This window comes from Mycteria americana, chromosome 1, assembly GCF_035582795.1.
Source record: "Mycteria americana isolate JAX WOST 10 ecotype Jacksonville Zoo and Gardens chromosome 1, USCA_MyAme_1.0, whole genome shotgun sequence".
In the NCBI taxonomy this organism is placed as follows: domain Eukaryota; kingdom Metazoa; phylum Chordata; class Aves; order Ciconiiformes; family Ciconiidae; genus Mycteria; species Mycteria americana.
The window spans coordinates 138,760,544-138,776,189 of NC_134365.1; the positions used below are offsets into that span (position 1 = coordinate 138,760,544).

Here is a 15,646-nt window from a genome sequence, read left to right on the forward strand (position 1 = left end):
TCTGCAGCTGCTCTGAGTGGCTCCTCTAGTCTCTTCATTCTTCGTCCCTGCAGGGGAGCCTGTGAAAGCAGCTGCAGCTGCTGTGGAAAAGAGCAGGTGAGACCATGCTGACAGACACAGCTCTAGGGAAAAGTGGCATAAAAGCTGCTCTGTGCTAACCACTTGTCTTGGGCAGTCTGTCTTCACAGTTTATGCAGTTTTCCATTTCCCTTAAAATTCCTCAATTACTGGTTCCATCTAGGTGTCACATCCAGCATTTCTGAATCTCTGAATTATTTTACTTAGGAGAGGGCTCTGATTGAGTTCTGTGCTGATAAATCTGAATTTACCCACTTTTAGCGTGATGCTCTCAACCTTGTAAGTGGACAGTGACACTATGGGCTATGAATTAAGCGTTTTCTAACACAACCTTTTTTGTATCTACCTGGGGGAACTTGCTGTAGCGAGGATGTTTAAAATTTCAGGTTGTACAGCACTGGAGTGATTGTGAAAAGCATTGCCAAGGACCACAGTGGAAACGGATGTACTGATGTTGTGTGCTTTCTGTGCTCTTTATCTACAAAAAACCTGCTCAGAATCTACAACAGAGCGTGGCAGCAAAGTATCTCAAACGTTACACATTTTAGGTCTCTCTTTTAAAGCAAACATCTTGTACGGATTTGCTTGGAGACCACGTAATTTACCTCTGCTAATTTTAATAGGGTGTTGTTAATACCAAGACTTCAGAGGCACCATTTGCTTTTCAACATCTCTCACTGTGCCTCAGTTTTATCAGAAGCATCCAGATGGAACATGTCTGTCATCATTAGGGAAATGTGGGTGCTGTGGAGGCAGAAACTAAGAGTTTGGAGACTTCCCTCTGCCTGGGTCTTTTCGAAACTCCTTTCCTCGCATGTTCAAAATCAAGTGAGAGAGAAGACAGAGGCTGTTGGGCTACCCATCTCAGACTTGGGTGGCCTTTACAGACGTCCATCATGACCTTGGACGTGTCGTTTGGGACTAGATCCACAAAAGCTTTCAATATGGGTGGAATGTAGAAACAGATTTCCAAAATAATAATCTTTCTCTTCCAGCCATGCCTTCAAGGAAGAAGGGAGCTAGTCATTTATACCCAAAAGATGATGCATCTTAAACCGCAAGGTGCAAGGGAACATTCTCACTCTTATCTTTTCCAGTTGAGCACCTGTTCCACCTTGTGATGTGATATGCTGTGAAGCCCATTCCAAGGAATCTAATAGACCTCCTGCCCTAGGAATTTGCGTCAGGGGTTTTTTTTATTTGGACTTGTAATACAGGGGTGATAGCACTTCCCTGTCATCAGAAAAATAGAGAAGGTTGATACGACAGCACACGAAGAAACAGTTGTGCTGCAGCCATATGAAGTACTCAGTACAGATAGATCCAGCTGTTCATCAGTGTTACAATTGTTAGTGGCATCCAAAGTATCCAAACCTGTTTATCCGGATATCAGAGCTTCCCCCGATATTTTCAAGGATGTACGTGTAAGTTGTCAAAACACTGTTTTGCAGTATATTGAGATCATGGAGGCAATGTAAAATGAAGACTAAATCTTAAATGGATATTTGTACTGAAATTAGGTTTGTACTGAAATAAATAACATGGATGTTATACTACTGATTATTATTGTTCACATTTGGCTGGATAAGAATCTCCTGGGTTTAATTTCATTTGTAGTTGCTGAAGTGGTGGTTGTTGCTCTAAAAGTCAGCTCTGTATTCACAGAAATTGGAGGAACTTCACCAAGGAATGTAGGTCTCCAAAGAGCATGCTGGGCCTCAATTTTAATATGGTTGTTCAAATACTAACAAGCCAATGCTGCTGTTCTCTGACTCTGCACAAGCCTTGCAGAGCACTTTCAGTTCTAGGAGGTCTGCAATTTCTGATGTGGTTGCTGAACAGAAAGAAGGGTTGGAAGACTCGCTTTAAAATTCATCAGTTGACATTGCTTTGGGATTTTTGGCCCCTGGTATGGTGGGAAGGAGGCTGAAAAATTGTAGAAGAGTCCAGACTATGGAGACTACATCATGTGTGACACGTTGGTGGAGGAGGTGTTGAGGTGGTAGATAGCAGAGCATCTGGCTGGCTTTGGAGGAAGCAGGAAGAAGTATCTGCCTTTTTCTGATTACTCCATTTCTCAGTAGGTAAAGCTGGTGATGTATAGCTATTTGCATTCCCTGCTTTTGTGTTCTTCCCTTGGCATTAGTTACAGACCTTTGTAGTGAACAGGCTGTCAGGCTAGATGGGCTTTTAGTGTGATGGTTCTCCTCATGTAAAGTCTTCTCTTCATCAAGTCACTTAAACACTTCCTTCATGTGTGAATTGCCCCATTGAAGTGACAGAGGGGAGGCATGGAGCTCCCACTTGCTAAGAAGTACAACTTAACTTTCTGAAGGGCAGGATGCCAGCTGCCTTTTTGAAAGGAGACAGTGCTCAGACTTCTGCTCCAGCAACCAACTCTCAAATTATTTCTAGTGTCAAACATTTCCCTTTTGCAGAAGGTATGATAGATGCACATCTGCAGGTCTTCTCTGACATATTTTCCAAGTGGGTTTTGTTGTGTTTTTAATACTGGTCATAGCAGTTATCCTCATGTATTTAAGTATATTTCATTTAATTTGCTAGAATGCTGAACTGAGCAATGAGAAACTCAGAAGGTCAGAGGTAAACTAAGTTTTCAAAGCTACCCCTCAGCCCTTTCTTTCACAAGCTGTGATATATTTTGCTGATTCCTTTAGTTTGACCCTCTTTCCAGATGGCTCTTTCAAAATGATTGGTCAGGCAGCACACTGTAGTTTCCTAACAGCATGGAAAAATGCATATTTACCTGCTGAAATTAATTTTATCTGGATCAGAGATTATTATTTAATTCTGCATGTCTGCAGTAATACTAACTTACAGACCTGCCAGTTAACTGAAAGGTCAGTTCATAGCCTGAGTATGCTTCCTTTCAGAAAATCCAACGACATGGTTACAAGTTGCTCTCAAAAATTTTTTCAAATGTTTTTTATAAAGTTGCAGATTTCCATGCATATGTTACTGAGTTGCTTTCTCATGTCACACAATAAACCAGAGTTGAATTCAGCAGTGTAGTCTGTGGCTGGAGTCAAGAAAGAAATTTCAATGTAAAGTTCGAATTGATTTAGAAAACTGGTACAGGCTACTTCCTTTTTTTTTTTTTTTTTTTTTCCTGAAAGCACCAAACTTTCAGTATTATTTAGCTGTCTAGCGCTCTGTACATCATGGAACGCTTTCTTCCAAGTGCATGTGCTTAATTTCTATTCAGGGCACAAGTAAAAAATGATTGTGAAACTCATGTTTTTTCAATGTGCTGGTTTGCTTTTAAAGAAGCACTTTTAAATTTGAACATTTCCTTGTTCAGTCTCCTCTAACTGTGCCATATATGTATGTGTATATATGGCTACAGTTATATATAGATTTAAGTAATCCTTCTGTTTACTCTAGTGCTGGTGTCTTTGTCTGGCGTCAGCATTGTTGCCATCAGCGACAGACTGGAGTTGTTTTGGGGGATGGGAGTGCAGAGTCAGCTGGTCTGTATTTAATCTGATTGCTGTAGACTTGATCCTTACTAGAGGCAGCTGCCAGTGCCTGATCCTGTACTAATTTCTAAGTAGCGGTCGGTCAGCAGCTTCCTGGCTGTTTAATCTATCAGATGGCACAAGCGTACAGTCTGGACACCTTGGTGTCTCTGGTGTGATACAGACCCCTGGTTACGCTGGGCTCACCTGTGTGTTTTCTATCCTAGATGCACGTATACCTGATTATGAATTACATGTAGAGCATTCAGATTTCTAGAGCAGGCTTTCACTTGAGGTTCCACTGGGCTAGCTGCTTGCTTTATGTTTATGCGGTTTGATTGCTTCAGTTCATTTTCTGGTTGGGATAAGAATATCCCACAACAAACCCTTCTTAAGGGTTTTGTTGTGGAAGGTAATAGAATAAAATAAAAGAAAGGTGATTTGTTGTTTAGCTGGGCAGTAACCAGTGTAGTCTACTGCTGGTGTAGGACAGTACTACGGACATGAAGGCTTGTATTGTTTCCATCTAGGATCTTTGGCAGTTTGTTTTGGAGACCACAAGACAACCCTTCTTGGTTTTTAATCCTATTTCTAAAACAGAAATTGGCTTCTTTATTCTCCGGTTACCTGTGTAACTTTCTGCCAGTTACTTAACCCACAGATTTCAAAATAATTTGAGATAATTTATTCTTTAAAACTCTCTGTCAGGTACGAAAGTATTAGATTCATGTTACGGATTCTTTACAGTGAGGTATGTGGTTAATTAACTTGAGAGTGATACATACCACCCAGTAGCAAACCTGGAAGTGGAACACCTTGGTTCTAACGTTACTTCCTGGCTTTCTATTAATTTTAATTTCAAAGGTAGTTTCTCTCCTCTTGCTGTCTTGATAAGTAATTTTTCCCTGTTTCTACAGAGCTGTCCTCTTTAAAATGTGCAGAAAATCTGTATTATAGTGAAAGAGAAGGTATCAAACTGAGTACTTCAGACTTGCAAAATCTGTTTGCTGTCTGCTTAGACAGCCTGTTGCAACTGCATCTTTCTTAGGGAGCACACTCTCTCGCCTTAGACTATTTCCTGCTTTTACCAATAGGTTTTCAGTCAGGCTGTGCTTCAATGAACACGTCTCAGTGCCAAAGCCAGGTTAAGCAATTTTTCTTCCCAGCCATTCACTCCTGCTCCAGTGCTGCCCCTTTAGTTCAGCGTGTGTGGTGCCAAGACACTGAACTGTACCAGGATTAAATATAACTTGTTGGGGTTGGGTTTTTTGCTTTTGTTGTTTTGTGGGGGTTTTTTGTTTTGGTTTGGGTTTTTTTTGTAGGATTCATTGTGTGGCCCCTTAGACAATTGTAGCGGCATCCTTGAAGGGCCTGGGAGCTGGAGCATGCAGCTAAGGGAGAATGAGGGGAGCAGAAACTGCATAAGCTGGGTTTGTAGCTGAGGAAAGAAAAATGTCCGTGGAACCATGGTTTCAGACTGCCACAAGCCTGCCAAGGAATCACATCTGCTCTTACTTCAAAGCCTGTAACAGAACATTTTCTTTTTTCTTGAGAATATTGCATTGCTTGTAGATATATGTGGTGAAATATTCAATTTCTTTTAACTCATTCCCTCCTCAACTAGCAGATGGAAAACTTGTCAGTGTAGATCTTGGGGTTTTAATACCTTCAGCATTTTTGGTAGTTCTCTTTCATGGTGGTTGTGACCCTGGTGACTGAGAGCTTATCATTGCAGGCAATTACTCCCCCAAACAGTCACTTTTATTCCAAATTAGTGTTTTCAAGCCACCTACAGCATTTGATTTTTCTGTATAGGTTAGACTGTGTGCATAGTAAGATACAGCCTAGCTGCCTCCACTTCTTTGAAGATCAGACTTCTGTTAAAACTGGGAAGGGGGAAGTTACATTGTGTCATCTGTAATCCTTTTGTTATATTTTTTGCAAGCACAAGGTTTTAAATTTAAGAAGTTTAAACATAAGTCTGTTTTCCCCAAGCCAACTTACAGCTAGAATGAGGCTGTCATTCCACTATAAAATCGTCACTCTCTTCTTTCAGTACATTTCCACAATTTCTGTAAGTTGCTTAGTGTTCCACAGTAACCCTCCAGCAAGCAAGACTGTGCTGTTTTCGGCAACCTGGAATATTTTTTCTTTACACATGTGGGGGTAAGTCACAGTTGCTTTTATCTCACAGGCTCCCACTGAGGGAAACTCTTGTCCTGCAAAGCTTTGCAGTTGATAAAGAGTAATGCTTGAGATGTCAGCCTTCTGGAAATCCAGAGCTCTGTAGAAATTAAACTCCTTGAATATCCTGTTTACAAATCCTCAGCTTTAAATCCTTGTTTTGTTGGAATTCCTTTAGGCAAAGATTTTGGTTTTCCCCATGATGTGCATGATTCATGCAAGTACAGGCATAATAAAATGGTCTGATGCTATCACTTCAGAAAACTCATCTAAGTTTATGGTAAAACTACTTAGTTTTTCTAGGGAGATGAAGAAGCTGGCATTTTGCATTGAGAAGCCTGTGTGGGCAGAATATTTAACACAGCAGATAGGCTTGTGGGAAGTGGCATTCAAAGAGAGAACTAGGAGTTTTTAATCAGTAGAAATGGGTAGTGTTTTTAACTCTCTTAGTGTGGGCAGCGCAAAATCAGCTCAGGTAGCATTTAAGACAAGATGAGAAAGCTCAGAAAGTGCACATGCAGCAGTAACAGAAAATCATTCATAATTTGAAATAAGCAGGCAAATATGTGAACAGAGGTATAGGTCAGTCTGAAATCATGGAAAAGAAAAAACAGACCAAGGCTGGGGAAAGTGCAATACTTCCTTGAAGAATAATGTGCTAACTAAGCAAGAAACTGAAAGTCAGTGAAGGCCATTTGACACTTACGGGGAGCAAGCCCTTGGTCTCTTGCCATAACTACCATCGTGTGGGGCAGAGCCCAGGAACACAATGGACTGCAGAGTGTGTGTACCTAGAGAGCTGTGGAGAAGGCTGCCTGTATAAGAAGCGTTGTCAGATTGCAATGATCACTGGCTACAGTGAGCTAAGGGTTGGATATGTAAATATTAAGAGCTAAAAATGGTACAAGGAAACACACAATGCTGGGTATGAATCTTACAGTGCCTTCATTAAAACACAGGTAATTACCCTCCCTACTTTTATCTCCTTTAAATGTTGAAAAGTCTCTCCGTGGAGACTTCTCTCCAAATAAGGGAATTTATTTGGGGTTTGGTTTTGAGGTTGGTTTTTTTCCTTGGGTTTTTTTTTTTGTTTGGTTGCAATTTTTTAATAAGAAAAGGATGAATTCCAGACAGGATTTTTTTTTTTATTACTACTTAAGCTTCTCAAAGGATATTACAAGGAAAGAAGAGCAAAGTAGATCAAACTTACGGAAAGTATATAATGTTTTCATTTTTATAAAATAAGACAAACAAGACATCTGAGTTTCTAAGGGCCTATGGGGAAAATAGCTTATGTCTTGAAGGGCTTAGGTCATAGTTTTACTGAAAGCATGTAAGAGGGTGTTTGTGTGCATATGAAGCCCCAAATGCAGTGAATAGCTAAGATAATAGTTACTGTTTATCCTGCTTTTGGCAGTCGCTGAGGATGGAGGTAGTTGTCTATATTTGTTCACTTTTCTTTTCAGCTAGTATGCCCCAGATTAAAAGTCATCCATAAAAGGTGGGAATGGGAGGTGGGAACAACAACCCAAAACTCTCTTTCAAAACGCCTGGAATCACTGATGATGTCCCAGGATGTAGTATGAGTTAGGTAGATATCTCCGTATTCCTTTAAATATGAAGAAAAAAGGCTATTTACTATATTTGGAAAAAGATGTCTCAACTATTTTTGGCCAGGTAATGATGACTTCCCAGCAGAACTGCACTTGATAGGAATAAGTTAATCCTGCAAAGAGCTTCGAGAGAGGAAGAGCATCTTTGGGAAGAAATGGAACTGACCAATTAGGAAAATGTCAGCAATGCTTTTCCTTTGTGCAGGAACCAACCACCACTGCAGCTGCCTGCCTGCCTTGTGAACATTTGCAAAATACTGTTCCATGATTGGGGGAAGCTTGCCAGTAGCTGAAGCTGAATGCTGTAGAAGAAAGCACATTTATTTTAGTCTGTGTGAAGTGGAAAGAGGATCTACTTAGAATTGTGTGAAAATTATTTGTTTCACATTTATAACTTGGCAGCACAACGACTTATGAATTTGGAATGTGAAACTCTGATTTGAGAATGAGCTGGGGACTTCATTGCTGCAGGCTGAGAATTAGTGTTTTGATAAACCTTGCTACCTAATTCATGGATGAATATTTGGTGCTTACTTCAGAGAAATTCTGCTGCCTCTATAGGTTTAGGGCTTTAGACAGTTTATAATTTTGTTTGTTTTTTCCATTGTCCGATGCTTGTCATCATCTTTTTGATGAAGAGGTAGTTGCACATTTAGCTCAAGTTGCATTGCTTTGTATTGTTTTTAAAGTAAATTTTGAGGTAATGGAAAGAACCCAGACTGCTGAAAATCAGAGCAGTTCTACTTCTCAGCCCCTGTCCCACCAAAGAAAGTTTAGTGTGCATCTCAACAGGCCAAAACTTTCTCTGCTGTCATCGATTTCTTATCTCTGTGTTTGGCTGGAAATACTGCTTTTGGAAAAGCGGTAGTTTACACACCCATTTGCCTATACCCTATGTTAAGGAGAACTTTGAATGTATAGAATTCAACTACGGTGATTGTGGAAGCCCTATCGAATGCCTCTGGGTCAAAATCAGAGGGGTTGTCTCCAAGGGGAATCTTACAGTAGGCATCTGCTACCAACCTCCAAACCAAGACGATAAGGCCAGCGAAGCAATATTTGGGTCACGTAAGCAAGCTTCGGGTCAACAGAACCTGGTTCTTATGGGTGACTTCAACTACCCAGACATTTGTTGGAAGAACAGTGCAGCAGCTCACGTCATCCATCAAGTTCCTGGAACACGTAGAGGACTGCTTCCTCATACAAATGTTAGATGTGCCAACCAGGAATGCAGCACTGCTGGACTTGATACTCACAAACCAAGAAAACCTTTTTTGTAATGTCTCGGTTAGTGATAGCCTTGGCTGCAGTGATCACAATATTGTGGAGTTTGGGATCCTGCTGAGTCCGCCATGGAAGCTTCCCACAGAATCTCTCCCAGCTGAGCTCTGAGCAAGCTGAAGTTTGCTTCTCTTTCCTTGATTGTCCATGACAGCGAATAGTGCCATCATGAACAGTGGAGTTTGTCATGGTACTATCTCTCCACAAATAACTGCAGCATACTCCACACAGCTACACTGGTATCACCAGCAACAGCTGCCATGTTCTATGCTCAAATTCAGCCTTTGGTACAAGAAACTGTGGGTCCCTGTAGCAGATTTCTGTCCCCATCCTCTGCCTGGACTCTGTAGACCTGATCTATGTCTCTGAGACTCTGTAATAGAATCACTCTGGGAATTTTTTAACCAGTGGCTATGGAATAGTAAAAGTCAGGTTAGAAAGTTAAGGGCAGTACATCTGATTAGTGTAAAGTAAAACATATTCTCCAGACGTTCGTTAGGTAATTTTGAGAGTGGAATTTAAATTGGTATTATTATTTTGATTGTTAACATCAGGATCTGCGGGTTTATGAACTACTGTGTGCTCCAAAATGGAGACTGATGCACACTAAACTGTAATCCACTCATCCATCATAAAGCGTCTGCTAGAGGCGCATTTAATTTCCAAACAGAAGAATTCATTACCTATCTCCAGAGAAATTACTTTTTCTTAAGTGTTACTGTGTGCAATGAGCTATCGGAGAGCATTCTACAGCAAGCAAGCGAGGAAGCAGCTGTCTCTAGCATGCAGCTACAACACTAATGAGTAAAAATTTTCCATGGGCAAAACGGAAGTACAAGGAATTATCTTTGTGGCACAAGAGAGTCAACAAATACAGGTTTGATTCATTGCCCTGCCAGTCTTTTGCTGTGTAACCTACAGTGGGAGACATTGGTTTTCCAGCATAGATTTTTGTTTTCTGTCTAACAGTATTCAGTGTAATTTGCATCAAGTGCATGCTTAAAAGCGTGTTACCTAGTTGTGGGCAGTCTGGTGTCCCAGTGAGTCTGTTTCAATGGGATGCAGGTGACCTGTGTAGTCACAGCCTTAGTGCTGTAGCCAGTCCTCATAGTGCTGGGCCCTCTGTAGGCAGTATTAGTTCTTTTAATTCAGACCTTCTGGTTAAAATGGCCGGACACCAAATAAATCTGACTCTTCCAAAAACACATATGGACTCATGTATGTTTCCTTATGAATTCTGGCAGTGCAGCACACTTCAGGGGCGTGCCCTTAAAGCAAAATCACAGAAGGTGAAACATCTCTCTCAAATAGATTTCTAATAACCCCTCAAGCACTCCTGCCCTTCAACTACCAACACAGAACTGTGGATGGTGTTTGAAATGACAGGACAAAAGCTTTCTGTGTCCCTGTCATACAAACAGATGCCAGAATTGAAGTTTCTGATTATACTGTTTAAAATACCTATTTTCTGTGAATGAGGTACAGGGGACAGTTAATTTAGTAAGGCTGACAGACAGTCAGTTGGCTGCTCAGTACAGTACTTTCCAGTGTAAAAATAAACTGCAGATGTTTGACACAGATATGTCAGGATACTTAACTTTGGGTTAGAGTTTGCAGATGTAATGTGTTTTGTGAAAGCTAAATCTCTTTCTTAGGGGAAGGAGGGAAGAGGTACATGGCACCAAACACTGAGAAGCATGTCCTGTATGTGACTAATGCATCCTGAGCTGTAGAGACACTGTCCCTTTTGATGTTTTTTAAAAAAAAAAAAAAAAAAAAAACAAACCACCAAACAAACAAAACAAACAAAAAAACCCTGCTCTTTTTAGTAGTGAACTGTTTCTGTGATGCAGTTTTGAGAACTGTCATTTGTTACTGGTAGGTGAAGGAGTTCAACAACTGCCAGGTGATTTTTTTTCATCTTATACAAATGTCCCCATAAGAGGGGAGTCTTGTATAGCACTTCACTGTTTTAACTGTATAGAGCATTATTATCCATCAGAGCAGCACCCAGGAAGTGGAGGTATGTTTGGGCATGCAAACCAAGTTCTTGCTTCCAGATTGGGCTTACCAAAGAGGACTTTTGATGACAAATTGGTCCAAATGTTTCACCTCTCTGAACTGTTTTAAATCCTCTTTAAAAGATGTGATGCAGGGATTTACGTTGGGTGCTGTTTTGTTTTGTCTTTAAAGCAATAGCACAGGGCTGTCAGTTTTGAACTTTGCAAGTCTTGAGAAATGAATGAGGTTGGCTAGTTTATCTAAACACAGTGCTTACAGCTGTGTTTCATTGGGTGCGCTTGATGGCAGACACTTACATGACAGACCGATTTGTTCATTTTCATAGAGTAGTAACTGATTACATTTTCTCTTGGCTATGGTTCAGCTAAAGTTGCATTGTCCTGTGCATTGTTTACTTATCTCAGGTGCTAAGTCATTACTTTGGAAACCAACTGTCTCAGGTTGGGTTTGGGTTTTTTTCTTTAATGGGTTTTGGTTTGGTTTGGTTTTTTGGTTTTTTTCTTTTCAGGGCGTGTGTATGCTGGGGAGAAATGAATCAATGCTGATTTTTACTTGTTATTACTAATACAGTGTTTTCTGCAGTTTTAGGACTCAGTTCCAGGATCTTCTTCCCTTCTCCCCGCTTTTTCTAGCCTGGCTTTATCATGCTGCTTAGTAGGAATTTGTCATTATGCATAATGAGCACAGCAGGATAGGTAATATGCGATTTGTTTTGTAAGTTGCAGAAGTTGGCTGTACCGTAGAATGCATGGATCTCGGCCCTCTAGACCCAGCACAAATTTGAATATGTAATATTTAAAAAGTTAAAATAAAATGTGATTGGTTGATAGCTCAGTAATTTACATCTCTTGTGGTTTATTTGTCTAGGGAGACAGCAGCAGCTGGAAGCTGAGCACCAGTACGTGGAGGCTGATCAAGACCTTCACAAAAGGACGGGGCGTTCTGTGCAGCCACCTGCAGAAAGACCTGGGGAGAGGCGAATGGCAGAAATGAAGAAACTGTATGGTGCTGAAGCTGCCAAAATCCAGGCAATGGAGGCTGCCATGCAGCTTATCTTTGATAGAAACTGTGACAAAAAGCAGCCCAAATACTGGCCCATTATTCCCCTTAAGCTGTGAGTACCTGGACTGTGCTCTGACCTGCCACAGAGCTGTAAGGACAGGTGCCTCAATCAGGTTGTGCTGCTGAAAGAACAAACTGCAGGTTTTGGTTTTGGTTGGGCTTTGGGGCAGAGGCCAGCAAGGGCAGCATGTTTCTTTGCCCTGTGTTCCTTTTACACTGTCTGTCAGTGATGGTCACAGTCCATTCTACCTACATACAGTTGTCAAGTAGTAATAGCAGGGACAGTAATATCAAACCTGTCTAAAGTCATAGTTTCACTCATTTGATACCCACTTGCCTTGACCATGCTTGCAAGAAACGTAACTATGTCCATACTCAGTGAACTAGGAAAACTTAAAACGATGCGAAAAAGAAAAAGACTATATGAATTGTCTGCTGTTCCCATTTAGGAAATTGAGTAGTCCTATTTCTCAGTCTTATTTAATGTAGTAGCATTTGGATCCTGTTTAACACAGCACAGCTTGAAGTGTTATGTCTGCTAATCTTGGATTTTTTTGAGAACCGGGAGCCCACTGGCCAAGATACAACATATCAAATTACTGTAGCCCAGCCATTTGAATTCTTTTTCAAAGATTTATAATAAAGCAGGAAGTTTTTATTCCAGACCGATACTTGTCTGGCAGGAATTCGACTCTAAAGCAAAATTATATAGAAAAATGTTTTAATGAAGGGCGTGGGGGAGAAGCCTGATTTGTCCCTGTCTGCTAGAGATTTGTTCAGCAGAAGAGAAACTTAAGAGGACAAAGCACTCTTGGGGCCAGTGCCTACAGTGATTTTTGCCATTCTCATAAAAAGCATGTAATTGGTTTGAAGCTTTAAAGAAGACGTATTAGTTTGATAGATTGTACATCTGTACACTGTATATGGAGGTGTGGAAGCCATGCAGCCCTGAGGGGTATATTTATTTTAGGTGCAGCTTTCCAATGCCCACCTGCATATTACATGCACAAAGCTTAAATGTAGGCAAGTTAGATGTGCCTCTGTGTGTACTCATCCATCTGTCCAGGCTGTTTGGCTCCACTTCTGTCACTCTTTACTTTTGGTCAGTTGTGCTTGCCCCACTAATAGCTGACCAGGCAGAGTGAGGCACACAAGTGGTCTGTGTAAGAGAGGCAGAATTGGCCCCTCAATACTGGTGACTCCTTAGAAAACGGTACCCTGAACACTTCGAGGACTTTCTGTGAAGCACTGCTGCTATGTATCATGTGTGCTGAAGGACTGTAGTTTGTATTAAGCAGCATTTCCATGCCAGGGCAAAGGAACCTGATGCTGTTTTAGTTGTGACATTCATGTGCCTTTCTGGCAACAGAGGAAGGTCACAACTAAAATTCTTCCTTCAGTTCATGCCTACTGTGTCTGATGTATCTCTGTAGCATGTGTAGTTTGTAATACACACCAGCAGTTCCTCTGCAGCAGCAAGCTGCACCAAAGCAGGTCTGTGGTGCAGTTTGGAATATCTTTGGTTTTACTAGTAGTTAGTATGTTTTTTCAAAGCAGCATTTTCATTTCAGTTCCACCTCTTTCACTTCAGATGTGATGAGATGGAGTTAAATTGAACACTGAAATTAAAAGCCCCCAGTCTCCAAGACTTATTACTGGTGTGATTAATCTGAAAAACTTGGGTGGGACAGGAGAGGGAAAAGGGTTATGAACAGTCCTGCATTTGTCTTCACTCTTGGATTTGGCAGGTTTTGTCAGAAATTCAGTGTTTTGTTTGGGTTTCCTTTTGTTGACCAAATAAATTCTCTTCATAACACCTTGTAATTTATTTTTATTTTTTTATAAACAAAATTCCATACTTCAGCACTCCAGTTCTCAGATGCTAAAGCTTTCTTTTAGCTGCTGTATTGTTTAAGGAAGGTCGAACTTAGTGCAAGGACAGTTTTAACATATTGAGAAGCATGAAGAGTGTTGACGGGACTTTCACAGGAATGCCAGTCAATACCACACACACATGGTATGGTACAAAATGAATGGGAGGGCTGTTGCATCTGCTGGGGGAAAACCCTTTCTCAGATTAATGTGCATAGATCTGTCTGTTCCTATTTGAAATATTTCCAGTGTGGTGATGGTATCTCCCCTGTGCAGTTCAGTACAGAAGAAAGAAAGGATGGGTAGGACTGGGCTGTTCTTACTTTTAACCCAATTGCCAGTCCTTGCTGTGGTTGTTTCTGAATCCAACTGGTTCTGCTAGAAGAAGCAGAAATTCTGGTCTCCAAAAGTATTTATAGAGACCTCATACAAGACAAACATTGAATTCCTTTCCTACGTCAGATAAAACATAGAAGAAATTTCCTTGCCCTTGGTTCTTTTAACTATTTCTAAGAGGGTTTAATGCTTCATGAGGTTGGAAGTAGAGAGAACTGGATGAAATGTTCCCTAGGAACTGTGTATTAAGGCCTGGAAGGGAGGAATACGCTACTGCAGACGTAGAGTTGCTGCCAAATAATCTCTTTACTGCTCCTGAATTTCAGAGGATGGGCTGTTGCTGGTAGTTGGCCAGATGTCCCATTTTGCTGGTAGTTCAGTGGAACTTAGAGATTTTGTGTTGCAGTTCTTTTATCTCCCATGTCATTTTACATTTCTAAGAAATATCTCACATAAAAACATGTGATCATGGTAGCAATGCAACTGCAACTCAAAAATTCCTGTTCAGTCAGAATGTCTGGAACACTAACCTTTGCACATAGGTATTATTCTGCAATCCTCAATCATGGGACCATGTAGACTTTCCCCCCACCCCCCAAATACAATGTTATGCCTGTGATGCTGCAGACTTGATTCTTCCTTGTCCAGAACATCACACCATTGCTTTTAGTTATGCCAACCGCTTGTACAGTCCTGCTCAAAGACAATTCTTCACTTGCTGGTGGTGCTGTTTCTCATGAGCTTTCCCAGCTCCAGTTGAAGGAATTACACCCTGAAGTCACAAGTACAAGTTGTCATACAAACAATTAGTCTTAATTTCAGAAACTGGTTTCCTCATTTACTACATGCAAATATGCAAGTCAGCCTCATCTTCAGAAGAGTTTGTGATTGGTTGAAGACGCTTTGAAGATTGGAGAAAAATGGTAATAGGTCTTTTCTAAAAGAAAATTAAAAAAGAAATTCTTAAAAGAAATTAAAAAAACCTTTCTGGTACAGTATAAATTTAACATAACAAATGAAGCTATGACCTCTGTGTTTCCTACTGAAAGAAAAACTGCTTACTCTTAAGCATTGGTGACATTGTCAAGAACACTCGTCCTTTTAGAATTATTTCCCCATAAAGCAGCTGACTGTTTGGTATGCCTGTGGATACAGGCAAACTGAGAAGAGATTAAATAATTTTCATGAGCATAACTTTCCTTTTAATCAACCTTATTGGTAAGTATTCATCCTTTTTGATGGCAGTCTTGTATAATGGCTAGCTGAAAACATCTCGTACTTAGAAGAAGCTTTAATAAAAAGCAACCTAAATTTCCGTAACAGCCTTTGTGAGGGATAAACATATATAATCCATATGGATTTGTTCACTCATGTCTTTTTTTTCTTTGCAAAAGCTTCTCTTTCAGTCATTATATGAAATACATTTCAAATATTGGCATCTTCATCTATTGTTGCATTAATAGGGGTCCAACTCTTTAAATAGAAATTGAGAAAAGCAAGACACTTTGATTCAGCTGCTTAAATTTGGATTTTTAAGTATGATTTTTGGCATGCTGGTCTGAATATTTTGGCTGAAAGAATTACAGAGGGGCTGTTTCCCAAAATGTGGAATACAGTCTGTCAAAAGGAAACATCCAGAACTCTGTTTTCCTTCTGGTTTCTTAAAAGCGCAAGTTACTGGGGAATATACTATTTGATAAATAATATGTTCATGCTGTG

General features: G+C 40.4%; 1 protein-coding gene across 1 annotated transcript in view; it reads left to right on the forward strand.

The window, feature by feature from the left end:
- GEMIN8 (gem nuclear organelle associated protein 8) overlaps nt 1-13,535 on the forward strand; it is a 28,024-nt gene extending 14,489 nt beyond the window's left edge. Inside the window, exon 5 of the mRNA XM_075522097.1 lies at nt 11,525-13,535. Coding sequence (XP_075378212.1) covers nt 11,525-11,775 — 251 coding nt within the window. The 3' untranslated portion in view covers nt 11,776-13,535. The remainder of the gene's footprint in view (nt 1-11,524) is intronic.
- Nucleotides 13,536-15,646: the final 2,111 nt, after the last annotated feature.